This window comes from Microtus ochrogaster, chromosome 1, assembly GCF_000317375.1.
Source record: "Microtus ochrogaster isolate Prairie Vole_2 chromosome 1, MicOch1.0, whole genome shotgun sequence".
In the NCBI taxonomy this organism is placed as follows: Eukaryota; Metazoa; Chordata; class Mammalia; order Rodentia; family Cricetidae; genus Microtus; species Microtus ochrogaster.
In genome coordinates, this window is record NC_022009.1 from 61,257,536 (window position 1) to 61,280,773 (window position 23,238).

Genomic DNA, 23,238 nt, shown 5'->3' on the forward strand with positions numbered 1-23,238 from the left:
CGGGCGGTGGTGGCGCACGCCTTTAATCCCAGCACTCGGGAGGCAGAGGCAGGCGGATCTCTGTGAGTTCGAGACCAGCCTGGTCTACAAAAAAAAAGCAGATGAGCTTAGCATCATACTTAATGTTCTGCAAATAAAAGTCACAAAAAAAAAAAAAAAAAAAAAAAAAAAAAAGATCCTTATGCTTGTTCTGCAGTCGTTAACAACTGATCCATCTCCCTGGTCCCTACTCATTTCCTTTGTTATTCATATGTCCTTTTCTTTTTACAAGACAGGGTTTCTTTATATAACAGCTCTGGTTGTCCTGGAACTCTCTCTGTAGACCAGCCTGTCCTTGAACTCACAGAGATCTGTCTGCCTCTGCCTCCAAAGTGCTGGGATTAAAGCGAGTGTACCACCACTGCCCAGCTATATGTCTTTTTTGAGACAGGATTTCTCTGTGTAGCTGTGGCTGTCCTGAATCTCACTCTGTAGACTAAGTTAGCTTCAAACTCAAAGATCCACCTGTCTATGAATCTTCAGACTGAATGGGTCAGAGATCCTGTCTCCACCCACCTTATATTCCTATTTCCATCTCCCAAGTACTGGATCAAAGTCATGAGATCCCAAGTGCTGGGGTTCAAAGGTGTATGCCACCATTGCCTGACCTCTATGACTAACTAGTGGCTAACTCTGCCCTCTGATCTTCATGCAAGCTTTGTTGGAGCACAAACTAGCACCACAGTAGCAGGCACCTTTACCTGATGAGCTGTCTCTCCAGCCTGATGTTGCTTTTGAATTTTGACCTCAGAGCAAATTGCTGTCAACATTGAACGCTGGAAAGCTTGGCAGTGTAGTCCGTGCCTGCAGTCTTAGCACTGGGAGGCTAAGGCAGGAGGATCATGAGTTCCCAAGTGCACCTCCGAAAATGAACAGGCTCAGAAGCTAGGAGCGCTTGTTCTTGCAGAGGACTTGAGTTTGATTTCAGCTCAATTGGGTAGCTCACTGCTGCCTATAACTTCAACTTCAGGGATCTGCAACTTCTTCTGGCTTCCATGGGACACTGTACTTACATGCATACCCAAATATAGACACACATATATACTTTTAATTAAAAAATAAAATAAATTTACTCTGAGGATTGTCACAATGTTACTTGTTGCTGTGGTAATTGTACCTTCCATTTATGTGGTACTTGTCAGTTTTTTCAAGGGCATTGAACTACATTCTGCCAGAGGAGACACAGAGCTGGAATTTGACACCCCAGCCCAAGCTTTGCTGCTGCATCCCTTGTTTCTTTTCTGTGCTCCAGCACTTCTAGTAGTGGTTCATTCAGTCGTAGATTCATTTGGAACCAGAAAGCAGAAAGATACAAAACATTGCAGTTGTGAATTAGTTCACCCTAAGAGCTTCAGAGTCACCTTAGGTTCCTTTCACAGGCCCTGCTGTGGTCAGCCGTCATCTCGCTCGCGTTCTGCTGCTGTGGAAATGTGTCTTTCCAGCATCTCCCAAAGATCTAGAAACAGAGAAAAGCCGAGGAGATTCGTTTACGTGGCAAGTAACCCTGGAGGGCCGAGCTGGCGCTCTCTGTGGTAGGTTGACTGTCATCTCTCTCCTCTTCCCTTTGTCGCTAGGTGTTCTGTGTGCTTCCTTTCGCATAAAGGACAGGGTTCTGACTAGATGTTTTTTGTTTTGAACACACTTCTCTGTAACTTTGCTGATGGTATACATAGCTGAATGCTCTTGTTTCATGGCTGTTACACTGTACCAAGTAAATGTCTGTTCTCATTTTCAGCTGTCAAGAGCCTCATTTCCCACTGTGGTGATCTCCTTACTGAGGAAGTAATTCAGCGTCTTCTGCCGCCACTTCCCTGCGCTGTGGATTTGCTAACTCAGTAAGGACCAACTGCTCGGACTGGTAGAGTTTCCTGAGAGCAGTTAGTTCCCTCTGTATGCTATCCCTAGATACATTGATAAGATGAGCCAATATGGTTGTTATTTTTGCAGGGGAAGGCAATCATTTAGATGTGCGACTTTCCTTTTTTTTAGGCTAGGATCTTGAGAGGAAATGCATATTAAAAGGGAAGGAAAATTACTTGGTGTATAATATACCTTCCATACAGGCAGATTTAACAAGAAATTAAATCTTAAGCCTGTTAACCTTTGCAGGTATGCATCGTATTGGTTTGTTAGTGCTGTTCTATGTTCCTAAGTGCTAGATGCTTGTTAACACTTCCAGGTTTCTGTATGTTTATACTTCTCCTAAGCTGATTTAACATCTCTCTGATAAAACACAGGGAAAAGCCAGCACTTTTTATAGCATGTGTGTAGGTGTGAATGAGTGAGTATATGTGTATATGTATGTAAAACTTCCAGCCATAAGCACTAATTTCTAAATTAGTAATGTATAGAGAAAAATCTTTCCAAAGGTTTTTAATGGTACACTGTTTTATGTATAAAGAAAAATATATTTAGGGTATGACCTGTAAAATACAATAATAAAGTAAATATTGAATCAAACACGGGTAGAGCAGGGGCTACAAACGTTTGCTATTAAGGGCCTATTAATTTGCTATTAAATATATTGAGCTTTATAGGCTATAAGGTCTGCACTGAAACTGCTCAGCTCTTACAGCTCAGAAGGAATCACATGAGATGTGAGTGGAGAGACAGATGTGTCTGTAGTCCAGCATGCTTGACTTACGAGGCAGAAAAACGAGAGCACAAGCAACAGACATGCCTTTCCTTTTAGGTTGTTTGTCCTCTGATTTATATGACTTTTTAGATATTTGCGATACTATTACTATCCATTAAAATACTAAAATATTTTTGTTAATATGTTCTTAAATGTCACATCTTTTACTTGGTGTTTTTTGGGAGGGGGGGTTGGTTTAGGTGTTTTTGTTTTTGTTTTTTAATAGGGTCTCTCTATGTATCCCCGGCTGTCCTAGAACCAGACTGACCTTGAACTCACAGAGATCCATATCTGCCTTTTCTCCCAAGTGCTGGGATTCAAGATGTGTGCGACACACCAGCCCCCAACTTATATATTTTTGCTTTGACTTTCTTATATTTCAAGTTTTATTTTTTATGCTTAAATCTTTACTCCATCTTAAGTTGGAGTTTCTACTTAGAGTGAGATAGAAGTCTGTCCCGGTCAGGGTATTTATACTGTGTGACTGAACGCCTCAGACCAGCCGACTCAGAGAACAGAAATATGTGTTTGCAGTTTTGGGAACTGTGAGTCTGCATGCAGGAGATGACAGACTAACGTCTGGTCTCCAACACGACACCTTCTTCCTCCATCCTTTGAAGAGGGTGGATGGTGTGTCCTCATGTGGCAGAAGGAACAGAAAGTCAAAGGGAACCAAACTGCCTTTGTCAAAACATTTTATAAAGTTACTAATCATTCATGAAGGCAGAGGCGAAAGGCCCAGCTGTAAGCAGAGACTGCTCATTTGTTTCCCAGCCTCCCAGACCTGAAAAATCACACAGAAACTATATAAATTACAACACTGGTCAATGGCTCAAATGTATTTCTAGCTAGCTCTTATATCTTAATTTAACCCATTTCTGCTAATCTGCGTATCACAATGAGGCTGTGGCTTACCAAGTAATGTTCTGAGTGTCTATCTCCTTTGGCACCTGTATAGCATCTCCTTAACTCCTGCTCGCTCGCTCTCTCTCTCTCTCTCTCTCTCTCTCTCTCTCTCTCTCTCTCTCTCTCTCTGTTCAAATTTCCTGCCAACCTAGAGCCTCTCAAAAAATAAAACAAGAATCCAAAAGAGAAGGTTGTCAAGGATCGCTTTTGATATTTTGTTTTGTTTTGTTTTAAGACAGAGTCTCTCTATCCATCCCTGACTGTCCTGGAACTCACTCTGTAGACTAGGCTGGCCTAGAACTCACAGATCTGTCTGCCTTTGCCTCCCAAGTGCTGGTATTAAAGGTGTGCACCTCCATGCCCCACCTGATATTTTGTTCTTGACAGTGATATTTGCTGTAGACTTCTTTTTTAAGTATATGCTATTTTAGTCCATGGTTTTTGTTTTAGTTTTTAAAATGAGAAAATTTCAATTTATATTGAATTGTTAAATGTGATAAACTTTAAGAAACTTACTGATCAGTTTTATGAGCTTCTGGATGTGGTTTTGTTATGGGTTTCTTTATATATAATCATAGGTATTCTGTCCTATTTCTTTCTTAGACTATCTTTTCCATGAAGTATTGAAATGTTATTAACCCCATAGAATAAGACTTCATCGAGAGAGTTTATGTGTGATTGGAATGATCTGCCACATAAAACTTACTGAGGCCATCCATCTGAAATTCCTTCATTTGTTTTTGTTTTGTTGTTGTTGTTTGAGACAGGGTTTCTCTGTAGCTTTGGAGCCTGTCCTGGAACTAGCTTTTGTAGACCAGGCTGGCCTCTAACTCAGAGATCCACCTGCCTCTGCCTGCTAAGTGCTGGGATTAAAGGTGTGTGCCACCACAGCCCAACTGAATTTTTTTTTTAATACTGCAAAATCCATTTCTTGTTTCTGACTTTGTGAGGTCTATTTCAGGAATGTTCTGTGCTCTTTGTCTGTTTAAGTAAAAATTGGCAAGTAAATTTTTCTAAAAGATTTCCTAATACATCGTTATCTTTGGAGGTTTTTAGCATGAAGTTGTTCCTAGCACTATCTCTTAAAATCTTACGTTTAAAGTTTTCTGTAACTGTAGTGTCCCTTTATTCTGAAGAAGTTTTAATCATGTTTTTTCTTGTCTTTCCTGTTGAGTCTCACTAAAGGCATACCTGTTAAGCTTTCTGAAAAATAGCCTTGTTCGTGTTAAAATTTGTTTTTTATGTCTTCATTTTCTGTAACTTCTTTTTCTTAAACTCTTATTCTTTTTTAAAAACCTTAGTTCTTTCATGACTATCAAGGTGAAGTTTATAAAATAAAACCAATGTTTATTTTACTTTATTTATTGAATTAATTTTCTACCTAATAGATCTTTGTTTCTGGCAAATGCCAAGTTGTAACTTTTGAAATTTTATAGTAGAGTTTACAGTTTCCAGTATAATAAATACTTAACAGTCTTTGAAATGAAAGCTGACTTTATGGTTTCACTTTATGAAGTCTGTCAGAAAAATTATTATTGTCGTTGTTTTGTTGGATTGTTTTGTTGGTTTGATTGCCTTGGCCTCATTGTGTCAGGCAGGCACTCTGCCCCTGAGCTGCATTCCTAGAATTCCATCTAGACTTGTGATGTCACCTTATTTTAAAAACATAAATTAGCACTAATGTTCATTAGTTTGTGTTTATATGTTGACCTGTTCCATGTTTATACATTTCCATATAACATACACACTAAGATACACTTTTTCTTTTGTTTTAAGGCTTTCTTCAATACTAAAAACATATGGAAGTTCTTTGAAAACACCATCAGTAGTTTATAGACAGAGGCTTTATGAGCTACTGATTTTATTACCTCCTGAGACCTATAAAGGTATGTGCCTTAGACCAAAATGTTTTGTTGTCTGTGACCAGTTTAATACCTAGAAATCAGCAGATGTTAAATGCTTGATGGAGTGAATGAATAGTGATGGTTATTGTTTTTTCTTAGCTGAGGATGACCTTGAATTCCTGACCCTCCCACTTCTGCTTCCTGCGCAGGGATTGCAGGTTTGTGCCCTCTCCCTGCAGGCTTGTGCCGTCGTGCCTTCTGTAAAGCGTGGTTTTAAACCGGATGGTGGTGGCGCACACCTTTAATCCCAGTGTTGCAAGGCAGAGACAGGTGGATCTCTGTGAGTTCTAGACCAGCCTGGTCTACAGAATCAGTTCCAGGACAGGCTCCAAAGCCACAGAGAAACCCTGTCTCGAAAAACAAAAAAACAAAAAAAAAAAAACCAAAAACAAACAAACATGGTTTTTGGATACTACATTGCTTCTCTAACTGAATAATTGAAGGCATTTATTTCAGGAGTTGAAAGTTGACATTTATACTCCTGGGACGTCTGTCTTCTTTTGAATACTTAAGCCATGTTAAGTTGCTTGTTACTTCCTGCATTCCTTATGAAGCTACATGTTTTTGCTCATCTCCTTTTACACATTAAAGTAATACAACATATGCCACATTAATTTAGAATACTAATATATAACATCCTGTCTTGACTTTCGTTATTATGTTTGTATATGTATATACCAAAGTGTTCACTATTGCCATGTGGCAATGTCCTTAGAAAGAACTGCCAAAATTAGTTCATCACAATTACTTAGGAGCTATCAACTAACTCACTGTTTTATGTTCAGTGCTGCTCTAAAAATAGTAAATAACCATTACTTCAGTTATCCTAGGATAATGTGATGGTCTCATTACATTTTCCTCTCACGGCTTAGAGAGTTTATAAGTGTACTCAAACTTCGTATCTAGTACATGGTGGGATTGAGACTGATGTGTGAGTTTGGCGGCTGGGTTTTGTGGCACACATTCTAATCTTTGAACTGGGAGCCCAACCTAGAATTAAGGCGATTGTGAGTTCAAGACCAGCCTATACTGCTCTGTACCTCACAGTGAGCTCTTATCTTAAAAAGACAAAAAAAAAACCAAACAAAAAAGGTTTGTTTCATATTGCCCTGCCTCCACTAGAAACCTCAAAGGCAGTCCCTGCTTAGCCCAAGTCTGTGTCACCCTGTGCTCTCTAGGTCATGGGACCTCACAACACCCTGGGGACCATTTCAGTGCTACCTGGCTTAACAGCCTAGGCTGCCGCAAAATCAACCCTCAAGATTTATACTTTAAAGCCAGGCAGTGGTGGCACACGCCTTTAATCCCAGCACTCGGGAGGCAGAGGCAGGTGGATCTCTGTGAGTTCGAGACCAGCCTGGTCTACAAGAGCTAGTTCCAGGACAGGCTCCAAAGCCACAGAGAAACTCTGTCTCGAAAAACAAAAAAAAAAACAAAAAAAAAACAAAAAAAAAGATTTATACTTTAAAATCCATACATCAGTATAAAATTTCAGGGTGTTGAGTTTTTAAACATTTAGAAATGTAGAAATATAAACTTAGAGTCTGGCTATTTTCTTATTTTTTTTTTTAGTTGTTGAAAAAATTTCCGCCCCCTCCCCCTCTCCTCCTCTCCCGCTCCCCCCACTCCATTTCCCCTCCCTCTTGAGAATGAAGAGCAGTCCAGATTCCTTGCCCTGCAGGAAGTCCAAGGTCCTCCCACTTCTGTCCAGGTCCAGGAAGGTGAGGATCCAAACAGGCTAGGCTCCCACAAAGCCAGTTCATGTATTAGGATCGCAACCTAGTGCCATTGTTCTTGGCTTCTCATCAGCCTTCATTTTCCGCCATGTTCAGAGAGTCCGGTTTCATCCCATACTTATTCAGTCCCAGTCCAGCTGGCCTTGGTGAGCTCCCAATAGATCAGTTCTACTGTCACACTGGGGGAGTGCACCCCTCGTGGTCCTGACTTCCTTGCTCATGTTCTCCCTCCTTCTGCTCCTCATTTGGACCTTGGGAGCTCAGTCCAGTGCTCCAATGTGGGTCTCTGTCTCTGTCTCCATCCATTGCCAGATGAAGGTTCTATGGTGATATGCAAGATATTCGTCGGTATTGCTATAGGATAGGGTCATTTCAGGTTCCCTATCCTCAGTTGCCCAAGGTACTAGCTGGGGACATCTCCCTGGACACCTGCGAGCCCCTCTAGAGTCAAGTCTCTTGCCAACCCTAAGGTGGCTCCCTTAATTAGGAAATATATTTCTCTGCTCTATATCCACCCTTCCTTATCACAACCATCCCATTCCCCCAAGCTCCCCCCATCCTCCCCTTCTCACGTTTCTCACCCCATTTGCCCTTAGCCCCATCCCACCTCACCCCCAAGTTCCAGTTTTTGCCCAGCAATCTTGTCTACTTCCCATATCCAGGCGGATGACTATATGTTTTTCTTTGGGTTCACCTTCTTATAAACACCAATGATAGCCTTTGCTGGAGAGGTTGTGGAGTAAGGGGCACACTCATCCATTGCTGGTGGGAATGCAAACTTGTGCAACCACTTTGGAAATCAGTGTGGCGATTTCTCAGGAAATTCGGCATCAACCTACCCCAAGATCCAGTAATACCACTCTTGGGAATATACCCAAGAGATGCCCTATCATATGACAAAAGCATTTGTTCAACTGTGTTCATAGCAGCATTATTTGTAATAGCCAGAACCTGGAAACAACCTAGATGCCCTTCAATGGAAGAATGGATGAAGAAAGTGTGGAATATATACACATTAGAGTACTACGCTGTGGTAAAAAACAATGACATCGTGAATTTTGCAGGCAAATGGACGGAAATAGAAAACACTATCCTGAGTGAGGTATCCCAGACCCAAAAAGATGAACATGGGATGTACTCACTCATAATTGGTTTCTAACCATAAATAAAGGACATTGAGCATATAATTTGTGATCCTAAAGAAGCTATTTTCTGATAAGGGAGGACATTAGTCTACCTTTGAAGAACTTTAAGGAAAAGGAAAAATCAACCTTGAATTTGTTTTTTACTTGTTTTTTTTTAAAGATTTATTTACTTATTATGTGTACAGTGTTCAGCCTCCATGTCTATAGCAGATAATGATTCTGTTTGTTGGTTGGTTGATTTTTCAAGCAGGGTTTCTCGGTGTAGCCCTCCCTAACTGTCCTGGGGCTCACTCTGAATCAGGCTGTCCTCGAACTCACAGGTCTGCCTGCCTTTGCCTCCCAAGTATTGAAGGTTTTTCTTAAAGAGTAATTCCAGCGAGCATGGTGACTCACAGCTGTAACCCCAGCATTCCTAAGCTGGGGCAAAAAGAACCCCTTAAGGTGAAGGGCAGCCTGGGCTGTAGATAAGACTCTAACTTAGGAAAAAGAGGAGGAGAGTGACTGACTACTGAGATACCTGGTGGTTGTGGAATAAAGTTTGAGTTCTTAGTTTTTATTTGCTATCTTAGGTTTGAGTTCTTAGTTTTTATTTGCTATCTTGGGTTTGATGTGATTACGTTCTTTTCCCAGAAACAATTATGCAAGGGATTACTGTAACTAAGAAATACTTCACTATTTTCATACTTAGCTGTAGCAACAAAAATATCTTTTGTGTTGTACTGACAACAAAATCATTTTACTGAGTGTGCTGTGAGTAAACTCACAAGCATTCCTTTAACTGACTCTGATTCGTTCTGCCAAGCCCTCATTAGTCCCTGTCTACTCTCTCTGATTGTGTCTGTGAGCTTAATAGTGCTTTTGTGTCCATGGAAACTGCTGCCTACCCTCATATTATAGTTAGAGTTTTAATTCTGCCAGCAGGACCTGGTGGCACAAACCTATGAAACTGAGTCAGGAGGGTCTGAGTTGAGAGGCTGCTTGGATTATAGATTGTAATCATGCTATTCTGAGTAATTAGTATGACCTCGTCTCAAAATAAAGTAAAATGAGGTTGTGGACTACAATTCAAGTCGCAGATTTCTTACCTAGCATGTGGAGGCCATCCTCTGATCAGTTCCCAGCACTGCAAAACCAAGTGGAAATTCTCCATAGTACCCCCAATTCACCTTTAATAAATGATAAATTCAGCACAGTGGTTAGAAGCTCGGGTTCAGTCAGGCTGCATTCAGATCTCTGTCACATCTGGTCCTGTGTGCTCATCTGACCTCAGAACATTTCTTTCTTTCTTTTTTTTTGGTTTTTTTTTTTTCTTTTTGTTTTTTCGAGACAGGGTTTCTCTGTGACTTTGGAGCCTGTCCTGGAACTAGCTCTGTAGACCAGGCTGGTCTCGAACTCACAGAGATCCGCCTGCCTCTGCTGGGATTAAAGGTGTGCACCACCACCGCCCGGCCCTCAGAACATTTCTTTTTTGGGGGGGTGGGGTTCAAGACAGGGTTTCTCTGTAGCTTTGGAGCCTGTCCTGGAACTCCCTTTGTAGACCAGGCTGGCCTCGAACTCACAGAGATTCACCTGCCTCTGCCTCCCGAGTGCTGGGATTAAAGACATGCGCCACCACCGCCCGGCTCCTCAGAACATTTCTTAAGGGACTCTTTTGTAAGCTGTTAGGATGTTTTATTACATTTATTGTCTTGAATACATTTTGTTACGAGTGTTATGCGTTTTTAACGTTTTAAACATAATCTCACTATTGTGATTTCTTGTTTGTTTTAAAAATGACTAAATGTCAAATAGCTACTCAGTCTCCAAATTTCCACTGTCTCCAACACAGAACTACCCATCACTTCTCCCCAGAAAAGATGTGCTACCTCTAGGTGGACCACCCAGAACAAAGGGGAGTACACTAACTGTTAAACTATTCCAGAGTGTTATCATCATCAAAATTCAGATGATTGAAAGATCTATAGAAAAGTAACTTTGTTTCTCCTAATGCATTACAATGAAGGGAAGCACAGGGAAAAAGATAAGGGGTTCAAAGAGACTTGAGATCTGTCATCTGACTGCCGTGTGTAAACCTTATGTAGATCTGGATTCCACCATAGAAACAGACAAAGATCACATTTGTCACATAATTGGAAATTTAGGGACAGAGTAGCTACTGGATGTTCCATGATTTTTAAAACGTGAAATTATGATGGTGAGATTATGTTTAAGATAAAACATCCCTAACTTTACTGATCACAGATTTGTAGATGGAATGATAGCACTGTTTGGGATGCAGGAGATGGGTAGAATAGGATTGCTCCAGCTGGTGCAGGGCATGGATTGTAGCACTAGTGTCCCCTGTGATGGTGCAGGGTGTATCTCCTATAATGTTGCTGATGTTTTCTTTAGTAATGACTAAAGTGTAGTATTTTCAGTCTCTGCTTTGCTTTAAACCAGTTTGTTCCTGCTTATCTGTCTTCCTTTTTCTTTTGAGATGAAATTGTGGTGGGTGTCCAGGAAGGCTTCCTTCCAGGTCCTGGCCTCAGGCAATCCTCCTGTGTCATCTCCTCCTTAGATGAACTTTGAGAATATACCACCTTGCCGGGCTAAATTTTCCTTCCCCGATGCTAATGAGTGAACCTAGGGACTTAAACATGCAGGGCAAGTGTCATACCGCTAGGCTACATACCCAGCCTGTTCAGTTGTTTATTTTGTATGGAGACAATGTCTCTATATAGCCATGGCTGTCCTGGAGCTCACTGTGTAGACCAGGCTGGCCTCAAACTCAAGAGATCTGCCTGACTCTGCCTCCAAGTGCAAGGATTAATACCATGCCCTGCTAGGTGTAGGTGTTTTGTTTTACAGATGTGTTTATACACAGTTATTAGATGCTTAAGGCATGAAAGAATTGGACTCATGTACTTTTGTTCTTCCTGTAGTTTTATTTTAAGCAGTGGTAACACATACTTTCTGCTGCAAGTATAAGCTTCACGTTGTCATTTCACTGTTGTGGATAACAGCTGAGCTGTTCATGTGTGGTGCAGTTACTGAAGATGAGAGAATCTTAGGCTGTGAGACTTTGAAGTTGGTCTTCTGTGCTCTCCTTTATCCCATACTCTAAGGACAACAGCTACCAAATTGCTAATTGTTGTTTTTCTCTGACTCTACAGGGAACCTCAGTGCTATCCTCAAAGAGCTGACTGCTGAACTGACTGCCCCTGACGCCCAAGCAGCAGCGTCTGCGTGTTTACTTCCAGCCCTTTGTCACCCAGATGACCTTTTGATATTGAGTCCTTTGCTGCAAGAGACTGACCACAGATTTATTGAAGAACAGGTATAATGGCTTTACAATAATTCTTGAGGAGATTTTTGTCTTGAATGATTTTTTTAACCCTTACTTGCTTTTTCTGCTCCCATCCAGCTCCTTCTTGGTAATGGTGTTGCTTGTGGAAGTCTAGAATACGACCCTTACTCTGTCTATGAGAAGGACGTAGGAGGGGACTCCGTGCCTAAGCCCCTGCCCCCAGCACTGTCAGTTTCTAACTCCGCATCCAAGCTCTTCGGGGTTGTCTGTGCTCATGTGGAAGAAGCTGAGAGGTAGGTCTCTTCTGTAACTGCTATCGTGAGGTCTGTCTAATGGGCTCACTGCTGGTCGGGGAGGGGTGCCGACAGATGACACCATTAGCCACAGAATGTCACCTACGACAGGTGAGGGCAACTCTGTTTTCACTGTATATAATATTGATAAGAAATTACTAGATACATCTGCCATGAGGTCAACTCTGTTTTCACTGTAGATAATATTGATAAGAAATTACTAGATACATCTGCCATAAGCCTGGCACACAGGAAACAGGGGTTTTGAAAATACCAAAGGCTAATGAATGATTTCTCATTTAAGATGCTAGGTTCTTACCTGTATCAAAGTCCACTGCTCAGGAAATACTGTTCTCAGAGAAATTAGATGTCTGTGCTGATCGGGAGTTTACGGATTATCCCTCTTACCCACTCAGGTTTTCTCTCCTTCCCTCTTCCCTAACGTTTCACTCTAGACCACAACGCATTTGATCAGATCGTGGTCTTTATTCCGTCATTTCATCTAATCATGTCTCCTAGTGGATAACAGTTCGGTAGAAATCACACCTTGGTTCATGGGTGAAAACTTCAACAGTAGTCTAGTCGTGGAGTAGTTTCTGAAGCAAGTCCAATACAGTTTGCATGCATGGCCCACGTCTTCTACAGACCTAGTACAAAGAATGTCCTTTCCTTTACGACAGAGTGACTCTTGTAGACAAGTTTCTGATGTATTGTCTAGTTAGAGTTTCAAGGAGATGGTTTCTTGCCGGGCGGTGGTGGCGCACGCCTTTAATCCCAGCACTCGGGAGGCAGAGGCAGGCGGATCTCTGTGAGTTCAAGTCCAGCCTGGTCTACAAAGGGAGTTCCAGGACAGGCTCCAAAGTTACAGAGAAACCCTGTCTCGAAAAACCAAAAGAAAAAAAAAAGAAAAAGGAGATGGTTTCTTATTTTATTACATTTAATGAAGTTTAAATTGTTCTCATCTTCCCTACCTAGGTTATAACAATATAATGAGCATTCACGTATTTGAAAGGAGGTTTTATTTGTTGTAATTAAAATGTTCAGACATAACAAAAACAAAACCTGTTATCTTTTTGATTTTTTTTTCTGTTTTGATTTGAAGTGAATAAAAAATGGTAGGCCATAGTTTGCAGCTTTTTGTTTTTTAAAGGAAATGGCATTGCAGGATCCCAGAAACAGAAAGTAAGTCGGTGTAACTCAGTGGCTGTCATTAGAGAAACAGGAGAGAGGCTGTGACTAGAGTATCTAGTCTCCTGTTGTCCCACTTTGGGCTCGCGTATGTACAGGTGCATGTACGTGCACATAGCGGCCAGAGGATAGATAACCACCGTGTCATTTTTCAGATCATGGTCTACCTTAATATAAGTCTCTCAGGATGGGGGGGGGCACAGTGACAGCTGACCTGAGCTTGTGGGAGCTCATGGACACTGGACCAACAGCTAGGGAACCTGCATGGGATCCACCTAGGCCCTCTGCAGGTGGGTGACAGTCATATAGCTTGGTCTCTTGGTAAGGCTTCTGACAGTGAGAGCAGGATCTCTCCCTGGCGGTTAGCTGGGTTTTGGTCACCTGTTCCCCATGCTGGATTACCTGGGTGTAAAGGGAAGAGCTCAGTCCTACCCTGGTTTGTGTCATGCTTTCTTCAAGGCCTGTCCCTTTCTGAATGGAGATGGAGGAGGGGTGGATGGGAAAAGGGAGGGGACTAGAGGGGAGAAGGGGGGGACACTGGTTGGTATATTAAATAAATGAAAAAATGTTATTTAAATAAACTTTTAAAAAATTAAGTCTCTCACTGGCCTGGAACTAGCCAAGTCGAGCAGAGACCTCTGTCCCTGCCTCCCCAGCACTGGGTTTCAGGGCCACCACTGGTTTACATAAGTGCTGGGCACTAAATTCCTGACTGAACGTCTTCTCACTACAGATGTTCTGTTCTTACATTTCTAGAGAGGAGTGGGCTTAAAGTATCTATACTTAGCCAGTGTGGTGGTGCAGGCCTGTGATCCTGGTGCAGGAAGGCTGAGGCAGGATAATTCTCAGTTCCAGTGGAGCATGAATAGACAGGAAGACCCTCTCCCCCCGAAAATACCAACAAGCAGGCTGGCGGTGGTGGCACACGTCTTTAATCCCAGCACTTGGGAGGCAGAGACAGATGGATATCCCTGAGTTCAAGGCCAGCCTGGCCTACAGAGCAAGGTCCAGGACAGGCCCCAAGCTACAGAGAGACCCTGTCTCAAAGAACAACAAAACAAAAAAAGAATCAACAAGCAAAATGAAAAAAGAAAAGTATCCATTTTTCAAATGTTTCAGAGCTATTTATTCTTATTATGACTGGTATTATGTTTAAACAGTAAGATTATTCTAAGTTTAAAATGAATTCTTTACTGTATTTATAATTGAAATTATTGAGACTGGAAAGATGCTCAGAGATTAAGAGTGCGTATTACCCTGTTAAAGGACCAGAGTGTTGACCCCGGCAGCCACATCAACAGCTCACAAGCACCGTAACTCCAGCCCCAGGAGTCTGAAGTCTGCTTTTGGCTTCCTCACATGCCATGCACACACACACACAGGCATAACATGTACAGACACATATAAATGAAATACATTTTATATGGTGGAAGTCTGAGGACAGTTTGCAGGAGTCAGTTCTCCTCTTCCACTGTGTGGGGAAGGGATTGAACTTGGTGGCAACACCTTTACCCACCGAACCATCTTACTCCCCATCATTTTTTAAAAGAATCTATTATTATTATTATTATTTCATTCAATTAGTTAGCGGTGAGGTGTGTGGAAATCAGTTTCTCTTCTGCCACGTGGGTTCCAAGGATCAAATTGTGACCCAGCTGGCGTGATGGTTCCATACGTTCCTGAGAAGGGGAGTGTGGTTTGAGGAAAGAAATAGACGAGGAACAGAAGACAGAGTCGGAAGGGCATCCAATGAGCACCGTGATCAGCCCCAGAACAGCCCCAGGTTTATTTCTCAGAGTTCTTGTAATACTCGATGGGATCGTGAGGGGAGGGCACAAGACTCCCATGATACATAGAGCAAGCAAGTATAATCACCTCCTTACAAGTCAAAGCATCCTGTTGACTGGCCTTTGAAGAGTAAGGCATCCAGTAACCACGCCTTTAGTCAAACATCTGTTGTTTAACCTTGAAGGAGCAGAAATAGGTCTGAACTCTGACCTTTAATCAAGATGGAACAGATTCACTTCTGTGGGCTCCACAAAAGTGAAGGCAACAAACTTTCCTTTATCCTCTGTTTATCTCATGGAACTGAAATTTTATTTTAGACTAGGTGACTGTATTCTAACCATAGAAATCTAAAAATAAGAAAAGTTTGCATTGCTAGTACTTAGTACTAAAGCACAAATGTTTATGTTTAAAGGGTGGGGTGGTTTATATTGTTAATTTTGAGAGAGTCTTACTGTATGGTCTTGGCTACCTGAAGCTTACTGTGTAGCCCTGGCTGGTCTCAAATTCAACAGTCCTCCAGGGTTGGCTTCCTGTGTACTAGCGTTGCAGTACCACCATAAACAGCTACCATATTTTTTATTAAGAAAAATTGCAGCCGAGCAGTGGTGGCGCATGCCTCTAATCCCAGCACTTGGGAGGCAGAGGCAGGCGGATCTCTGTGAGTTCGAGACCAGCCTGGTCTATAAGAGCTAGTTCCAGGACAGGCTCTAAAGCTACAGAGAAACCCTGTCTCAAAAAACAAAACAAAAAAATTACAAATGGCCTCAAGCTCTCAAACAAAGACATTGGGCAAAATAAATTATTGTATTAATAGACTGATGCTAATATTTATTTAAAAGTGTTTTTCTGTAATAATTAATAAAATGGGGAAATGTGTGACAGTATGCTTAGAAAAAAAAAAAGGAAGTCACAACACTGGTAAGTACAGTGTAAGCCCAGTTTTCTGAAAATTATTTCCGTAATCCTGGAGTGGGGGGTCTAAAAATAAAAATAAAGATTCTGAAATCTTGGCGGTAACTCTTCCTAGATGCCAGGGTTAGAAGTGAACTTTGGAGTAGTGAGATTCTCTCAACCCTTGGTGACCTGCCATTTTTATTATACCTTCTTCTTCCACCAAACTTCCTGCACTGTTGGGCTTTTAAAAGGATCAACACCCATATCTCCTTTACTTTGATAACAAAATTGCTACTGGACAGAACTGTAAGCCTTGTGACCTCACTACTCTGATAGAGATCTGGCCTGCAAGATGACTCAGGGGGTAAGGGCTCTCGCTGCCATACTGACATCCTGAATTCCATCCCAGGGATTCATGTCTAGGTGGAAGAAGAGAGCCTGAAGGGTATTTCTCTGACTACACACATGCTGTGACATACATATGTACTCCTGTTGGACTCTAGCGTCCAAACACCAAGGAGGAGTCGCCCCCAGAGACCATCTCACACACCACAGCCGATGCAAAAGCATGAGGATTTTATTAATTCTGTCATGACAGGGTCCCCCCAGCATTCAGGAAGCCGAGGGACCTCGAATAGCTGGTACAGTCTACTTTTAAAGGGGCCACAGAAGCAAGTGGGGTTGTTCTTTGACTATTCTGATTGGCTTATTCGAAACGGCTATTACCAATAATTGACTGGAGAGCTGTTGCCAGATCAGATGAGGTAAGAGGTCATTTTGACCCCGTTTCCCAGGGGACCGAACCAAAACATACGTATATGGGTAATTGTTCAGGAACTGAGTACATGCGAGTGTAGCTGTTAGGTCCTTGGTTCCCAGGGGAGGAGGGGAAGCACTATGACACAGAGGCTGAGAGGATTCAGAATTGTCAAAAATGGCTTCAGGATTGTCTTAAAGTCTTACACTCCTAAGTAAACAAACAAATGGGAAGAAAAAAATCTCAAGGTAGAGAGAACCAGCACCATAAAGTTGTCCTGACACCCCCGACACACACACACACACACACACACACACACACACACACACATACAAATAAAGGTTTTTATATGACAGAGATCTGATTCAGCACTCAGGGACATTGGAGTATGGTAGTGTCTCGTAAAGGGTGCCCATCTGCCTTCTCCCAGCTCTGCACTGTTTGTACCTTCCTGATTCAGTTCTTTTATGCTGGTGTGACGGGTGCATGACTTCCAGCCACATCCCCAACACACGGGACATTTCAAGGTGCTGTTGCTGCCATCTTAATTCCCAGCCTACAAAATACTCCTTAGTATTGTTTCTGCTTTCTTTTTTTAAAAAAAAATATTTATTTATTTATTTATTTATTTATTTATTTATTTATTTATTTATCATGTAAACGATGTTCTGTCTCTGTGTATGCCTGGAGGCCAGAAGAGGGCACCAGACCTCATTACAGATGGTTATGAGCCACCATGTGGTTGCTGGGAATTGAACTCAGGACCTTTGGAAGAGCAGGCAATGCTCTTAACCACTGAGCCATTTCTCCAGCCCCCTGTTTCTGCTTTCTTAATATAAATGGAGAGAAAGTGTTTCAGGGGAAAATTGATAGGGTGATGGTATGGCTTGTCTCACAGGTAAAAGTCTTGAATCTCGACATAAAGAATTAAAACCTTTTTAAAAATCATTTATTTTAGATGCATTGGTGTTTTTTGCTTTCATATATGTCTGTGTGAGGGTGTTGGATCCCGAGGAACTGGAGTCACAGATAGTTGTGAGCTGCCATGTGGGTGCTGGGAATCAAACCCTGGTCCTGTGGAAGAGCAGTCAGTGCTCTTAATCACTAAGCCATCTCTCCAGCCCCCAAACCCTTGTTTTTAAGTGGCATTAAAAAAAAAATGCCTTGAATTCACTGGCCGCACACTCAGGATCCTCCTGTCTCATCCTCCTGACTATTAGGGTTGCAAGCTTTGTGACTCTTTGCCTGGTTTACGTAAGCTACCTTGTAAAGAGACAAAATTCTGTAATATTAAAGAGGTCATGTGTTACAAATGTTTGTGTAATTGTCAACATTGAGTATATGAATTAGAATATTCTCAAATAATAGCATTCAGTTGGTCACCTTTTTCTAGAGTCTAGTAAATACCTGTGATAACCAATTTATAATAAATAATGTTTATTTTTACTCACAAATGTAGAGGTTTCAATGACTGGTTGAGTCAGTGGTTGATGCGTGTCATGTTGGGACTGCCTGCCAGGGCAGAACCCCTACCTCACAGCCAGGATGCAAAGGACTTGGAGACCCCGGTCCTCAGTCTTCTTGGAGGAGACAGCAATGACCAGAAACCTCATATTAGTTCCTACTTTGCCTCGGCTCTAAGCTAGGGACCACGAACCCCTACCACACAACCTTGGGAGTGTGTTCTCACAATGACAGCTACCGCAGGTAACTTAAAGAGCATAAAGTATGAGTTTTGAAAATGTTAAGGACTACATTTAAAAGAGTTTTCGAGGCCAGCCTGGTCTACAGAGCTAGTTCCAGGACAGGAACCAAAAGCTACCTACCACACAACCTTGGGAGTGTGTTCTCACAATGACAGCTACCGCAGGTAACTTAAAGAGCATAAAGTATGAGTTTTGAAAATGTTAAGGACTACATTTAAAAGAGTTTTCGAGGCCAGCCTGGTCTACAGAGCTAGTTCCAGGACAGGAACCAAAAGCTACGGAGAAACCCTGTCTCGAAAATCCAAAAAAAGAAAAAAGAAAAGAAAAAAATAAGAGTTTTCCCTGTGTTTCATAGACTGGAAGTTAAGAAGAGTGGGCAAAATATTGTATGTAGATTACAGGTAATGAGTGAGGTAGCTGAATTTCCCAAGGGAAAAATAAAAAATCTCTTGAGATAAGACAGTAGTAGTCTTTTTCATAAAACAATGCTTTTTTCCCCCCTTGCTGCTGAAGTGGCCCTTTATAAAAATATTTTCCTATGGTTATGATGTATATTTTTTTCCTTAAAATGTTTCAAGGTGTTGGATAACAGCTTCTCACTTTAGTAGTTGCCACCAAACATGAACAGGAGAATCGGCAGGTCTTCGGCTCCGCAGCTGAGTGGCCCGGCAGTCTTAGCTGTGGTTAACTCCTGTGGCTTCTGATTTCAGGATCCTGATCCTGGAGCAGCTCTTGACCAGCATAAAGCACAGCAAAGGAGCACGTCAGCAGGCAGTTCAGTTGCACGTTGTTTGTGCCATTTCTAATTTATTGAAGGTAATTTTACTTAAATTACTATCTACTTGGTATTTTAAAATTAAGTTTTGTAGCTAAGTAGGTTTTATGCTGATGCGTCTAGAGAAGTTTATTATTCATTTTTCTTAATCTCTGATAAAAACATTTCAGGACGGAGAGTTATCCTTTACTTTTGCTCTGTATAAACTTGTCGATAAGCCAGGCAGTAGTGGGCATTTGGGCAGAGAACTCCAAGAGTTCAAGGTCAGCCTGGGATACACAGAGACAACCTGTCTAAAAAAAAAAGAAAAGGGGCTAGAGAGATGGCTCAGTGGTTAAGAGCATTGCCTGCTCTTCCAAAGGTCCTGAGTTCAATTCCCAGCAACCACATGGTGGATCACAACCATCTGTAATGGGGTCTGGTGCCCTTCCGGCCTGCATGCATACACACAGACAGAATATTGTATACATAATAAATAAAATAAATATTTAAAAAAAAAAACTGACCTTGACTCAGTGCCACACCGTAGCTGAATAAACCTGCCAGCCCAGAGTGGACCAAATCCAACTGCTGCCCTTATAACGTCTTACTGTTGCTCAGTGAAACATGATAGTGTCCATTTATTCATTTTATGGACATCGTGAGTCGTGATTTCTGTGTTCTGTGTTTTCTTAAGTGATGAACATGCTTGATTGACAAGAATATATATTTCAAACTAGATCAGAAAATTTGCTGTAATTGTACATTTTAATTGTTTTTCATCTTCTTTAGTATGTGGCTGGCTCTAAACAAAGTTTAGGTCCAGAAGTAAGAAGACTTGTCCTTACATTAGTGTTGGGAGCCCTAGAAAGTCCCAACCCCCTTTTGAGATGTGCGGCTTCGGAAGCATGGGCTAGACTCGCCCAGGTGGTTGATGATGGAGCTTTTACAGCTGGATTAGCTCAAGTTAGCTTTGACAAGTAAGTGAATCTCTTAGAGTTCGTGGGCTGTTAACAGAATGGGATGTAGTCTGCTGTTTAATGGAACTCGTAAGAGTGTTGTCCTGCGCTTTAACTAAAGAAGGAAATGTGTTGATGTGGATGTTACCAGATGCAGACAACAAGCTCTATGTGGATGTTACAGTTGGCCGTATGCAGGCAGTAAATAGACTGTAAGCCAGTAGGACAGCTCTGCCATGTAAAGTCCATCCTGTAAAGTCCATCCGATACACACCAGGAGTCTGTAGGAAGGGAAAGCTGTGGGCTGCACCCCATAGGACCCCTAGCCTTGGGAGGTCACTTTGGGAGGTTCAGTTATCTTGAACTATTCTGAAGAGGTGGTCAGTAATATGATCCTACTTATTTAAGACTGTTTAAGGGGAAGGAGTATAAGTTTGAAAATGATACTAAAACAATTACAAATAAAGTCCATGATTATACCGGGTGTGGTAGCACATACTCATAAATTTAAGAAACAGAAGCCGGGCAGCGGTGGCACATACCTTTAATCCCAGCTCTCAGGAGGCAGAGGCAGGCAGATTTTTATGAGTGTGAGGCCAGCCTGATCTACAGAGCTAGTTCCAGAACAGCCAGAGCTACACAGAGAGATTCTGTCTCAAAATAAAAAGAAAGAAACAGAAGTAGAATTGCCACTGGCTTCCTTTCAGACAACCCCGAACCTCATACCAAGACCCTGTCTCCAAAATGTTCATGCTTCTGAGTTTACTGCTAACACAGTCAACTGGTTAGTAGCTGTGGTGGTAATGTGAGCACTTTGGCCCTGGCTCCATAGTACTCTGTGGGATTCCAGCTGTCCTCTTAAAATGCAGCAGTGATAGCATAATGTCAGGGCCATTTGGAACAAAGCCAAGGTGCCTGAAGAGCATGTGAGACAGTCCCGGTAAATAATAACTTTTTTATAGTTTTAGTATCAGCATCCTGAATTGAAATGAGGGAATTAAAATGTAACCTAATAATGAAATAGTATTAATGCCCAGCCTATAAACTATTTGTATACATGTATACGTCACATAAAATATATATTTGCATGTATGTTGTATGTAGTGAGTGTGTGTGTATATATCTGTCATGTAAGCATATATACTAAATTGTATATATCTCTGAAATGGTATGGTGAAAAAATGGTAGGTTATGGTGGTGCACACCTTTAATCCCAACACTTAAAAGCAGAGGCAGCCAGATCTCTGTATGTTCAAGGCCAGCTTGATCTACAGAGTAAGACCCTCTCTTTTTGGGGGTGGGGGTGGGAGACAGGCCTTTTTGAGACAGGGTTTTTTCACATAGCCTTGGCTGTCTGGAACTTGCTTGTAGGCTCACCCTGAGTGCTTTCATTAAAGGCATAGGCCGCCACTCCTAGCTTGAGACCCTGTCTTAAACTTTTTTTAAAAAGGAAAAGTAAAGCCGGGCGGTGGTGGCGCACGCCTTTAATCCCAGCACTCGGGAGGCAGAGGCAGGCGGATCTCTGTGAGTTTGAGACCAGCCTGGTCTACAAGAGCTAGTTCCAGGACAGGCTCCAAAACCACAGAGAAACCCTGACTCAAAAAAACCAAAAAAAAAAAAGGAAAAGTAAATGTCTTACTTAGGGTTTTAATTGCTGTGAAGACACCATGACCACAGCAGCTCTTACAAAGGAAACCATTTAGTCGAGTGGCTTATAGTTTCAGAGGTGAAGTCCATTATCATCATGGGGGACAAGGCAAGTGCAGGCAGACATGGTACCAGAGTAGGAGCTGAGAGCCAGCCCTACATCTTGCACAGGTAACAAGAAGTGGTCTCTCTCACTGGATGTGGCTTTGGTATATATGAGACTTCAAAGCCAGTCTCCACAGTGACACACTTCCTCCAACAAGACACCTGTTCCAATAAAACCACACCTCCTAATAGTGCTACTCCCTTTGGGGACCGTTTTCCTTCAGACCGTCACAAGAAAGATACCTTTCTACTTTTCTGATTATTGTGTGTGCGTGTGTGTGTGCGTGCTGCGTGTGTGTGTGCGTGTGTGTGTGCGTGCTGCGTGTGTGTGTGTGTGTGTGTGTGTGTGTGTAGTTTTTCAAGAGGTTTGGCTGTGTAGCTTTGGAGCCTGTCCTGGAACTCACTCTGTAGATCAGGCTGGCCTCAAACTCACAGAGATCCTCCTGCCTCTGCCTCCTGAGTGCTGGGACTAAAGGCATCACCATCACCCAGCTTCTAATTATTCTTATGAAAAGTTTTGCCTGTATAACAAGTTACATGTATTAAAGATTTTTATTTTTCATTTATTGTTTAGTTTGTACATGTGTGAGTGGTGCACATGTATGTTTATGTTTGCTCGTGTGTGTGTAAATACATATGCAAGAGTATGTGTGTATGTAAGGGTGTTCACGTATGTGTGATGGTGTGCATGTGTATGTGTGTATATAAGGGTGTTCATGTATGTGTAATGGTGTGTATGTGTGTATGTGTGTATGTAAGGGTGTTCATGTGTGTGTGATGGAGTGCATGTGTATGTGTGTATGTAAGGGTGTTGATGGTGTGCATGTGTATGTGTGTATGTAAGGGTGTTGATGGTGTGCATGTGTGGGGGTCCACATGTGCCACAGCTTGCATGTGTGTACATGCAAGGCTCAAGAGACAATTTACGGAAGTAGCCCTTTCCTTCTGTAGATTTAGTCCTAGAGTTAAACTTAGGTAGTCGGCCCTCACAGGCTGAGCCCTGCACGCACTTTGGTTCAGGTTTATCTTTTCTGTACTTGTGTATATTTTTATTTCTGTAATTGCAGATTGAAGTCAGCAAGAGATGTGGTTACCAGAACAGGCCACTCGCTGGCTCTGGGATCCCTGCATAGGTACTTAGGGGGCATAGGGCCTCAGCACTTGAGCTCTTGTATTGGAGTCCTTTATACTTTGTCTCAGGACAGTACTTCTCCTGATGTGCAGGTGAGTCTCCTCACGGGACACCGTCCTTTGAATCTGTGACTTCTTGATTCAGATTGTTTTTACTGACAACTGATACCCCTGTTAAATGTCAAAGCTGTTGTTAAATTGGACAGATTTTAAAATTCAAATCTCTTTTCCATTCATACTCATGAGAGCCTAAAGTCAGTCACGTTCGGTGTCTTTGAAAAAGAAATCAGGGGCTGGAGAGATGGCTCAGAGGTTAAGAGCACTGACTGCTCTTCCAGAGGTCCTGAGTTCAATTCCCAGCAACC

The 23,238-nt window shown here is 42.0% G+C and overlaps 1 protein-coding gene across 6 annotated transcripts in view; it reads left to right on the forward strand.

The window, feature by feature from the left end:
- Positions 1-23,238, forward strand: part of Heatr5a (HEAT repeat containing 5A) — a 104,120-nt gene that overhangs the window by 35,635 nt on the left and 45,247 nt on the right. For all 6 annotated transcript variants that reach the window (XM_013347229.2, XM_026781950.1, XM_026781955.1 and 3 more), the window contains exons 12-19: positions 1,419-1,571; positions 1,775-1,874; positions 5,357-5,466; positions 11,518-11,681; positions 11,769-11,944; positions 18,988-19,093; positions 19,824-20,011; positions 22,810-22,966. In XM_013347229.2, the coding sequence (XP_013202683.1) occupies positions 1,419-1,571; positions 1,775-1,874; positions 5,357-5,466; positions 11,518-11,681; positions 11,769-11,944; positions 18,988-19,093; positions 19,824-20,011; positions 22,810-22,966 (1,154 nt within the window). The remainder of the gene's footprint in view (positions 1-1,418; positions 1,572-1,774; positions 1,875-5,356; positions 5,467-11,517; positions 11,682-11,768; positions 11,945-18,987; positions 19,094-19,823; positions 20,012-22,809; positions 22,967-23,238) is intronic.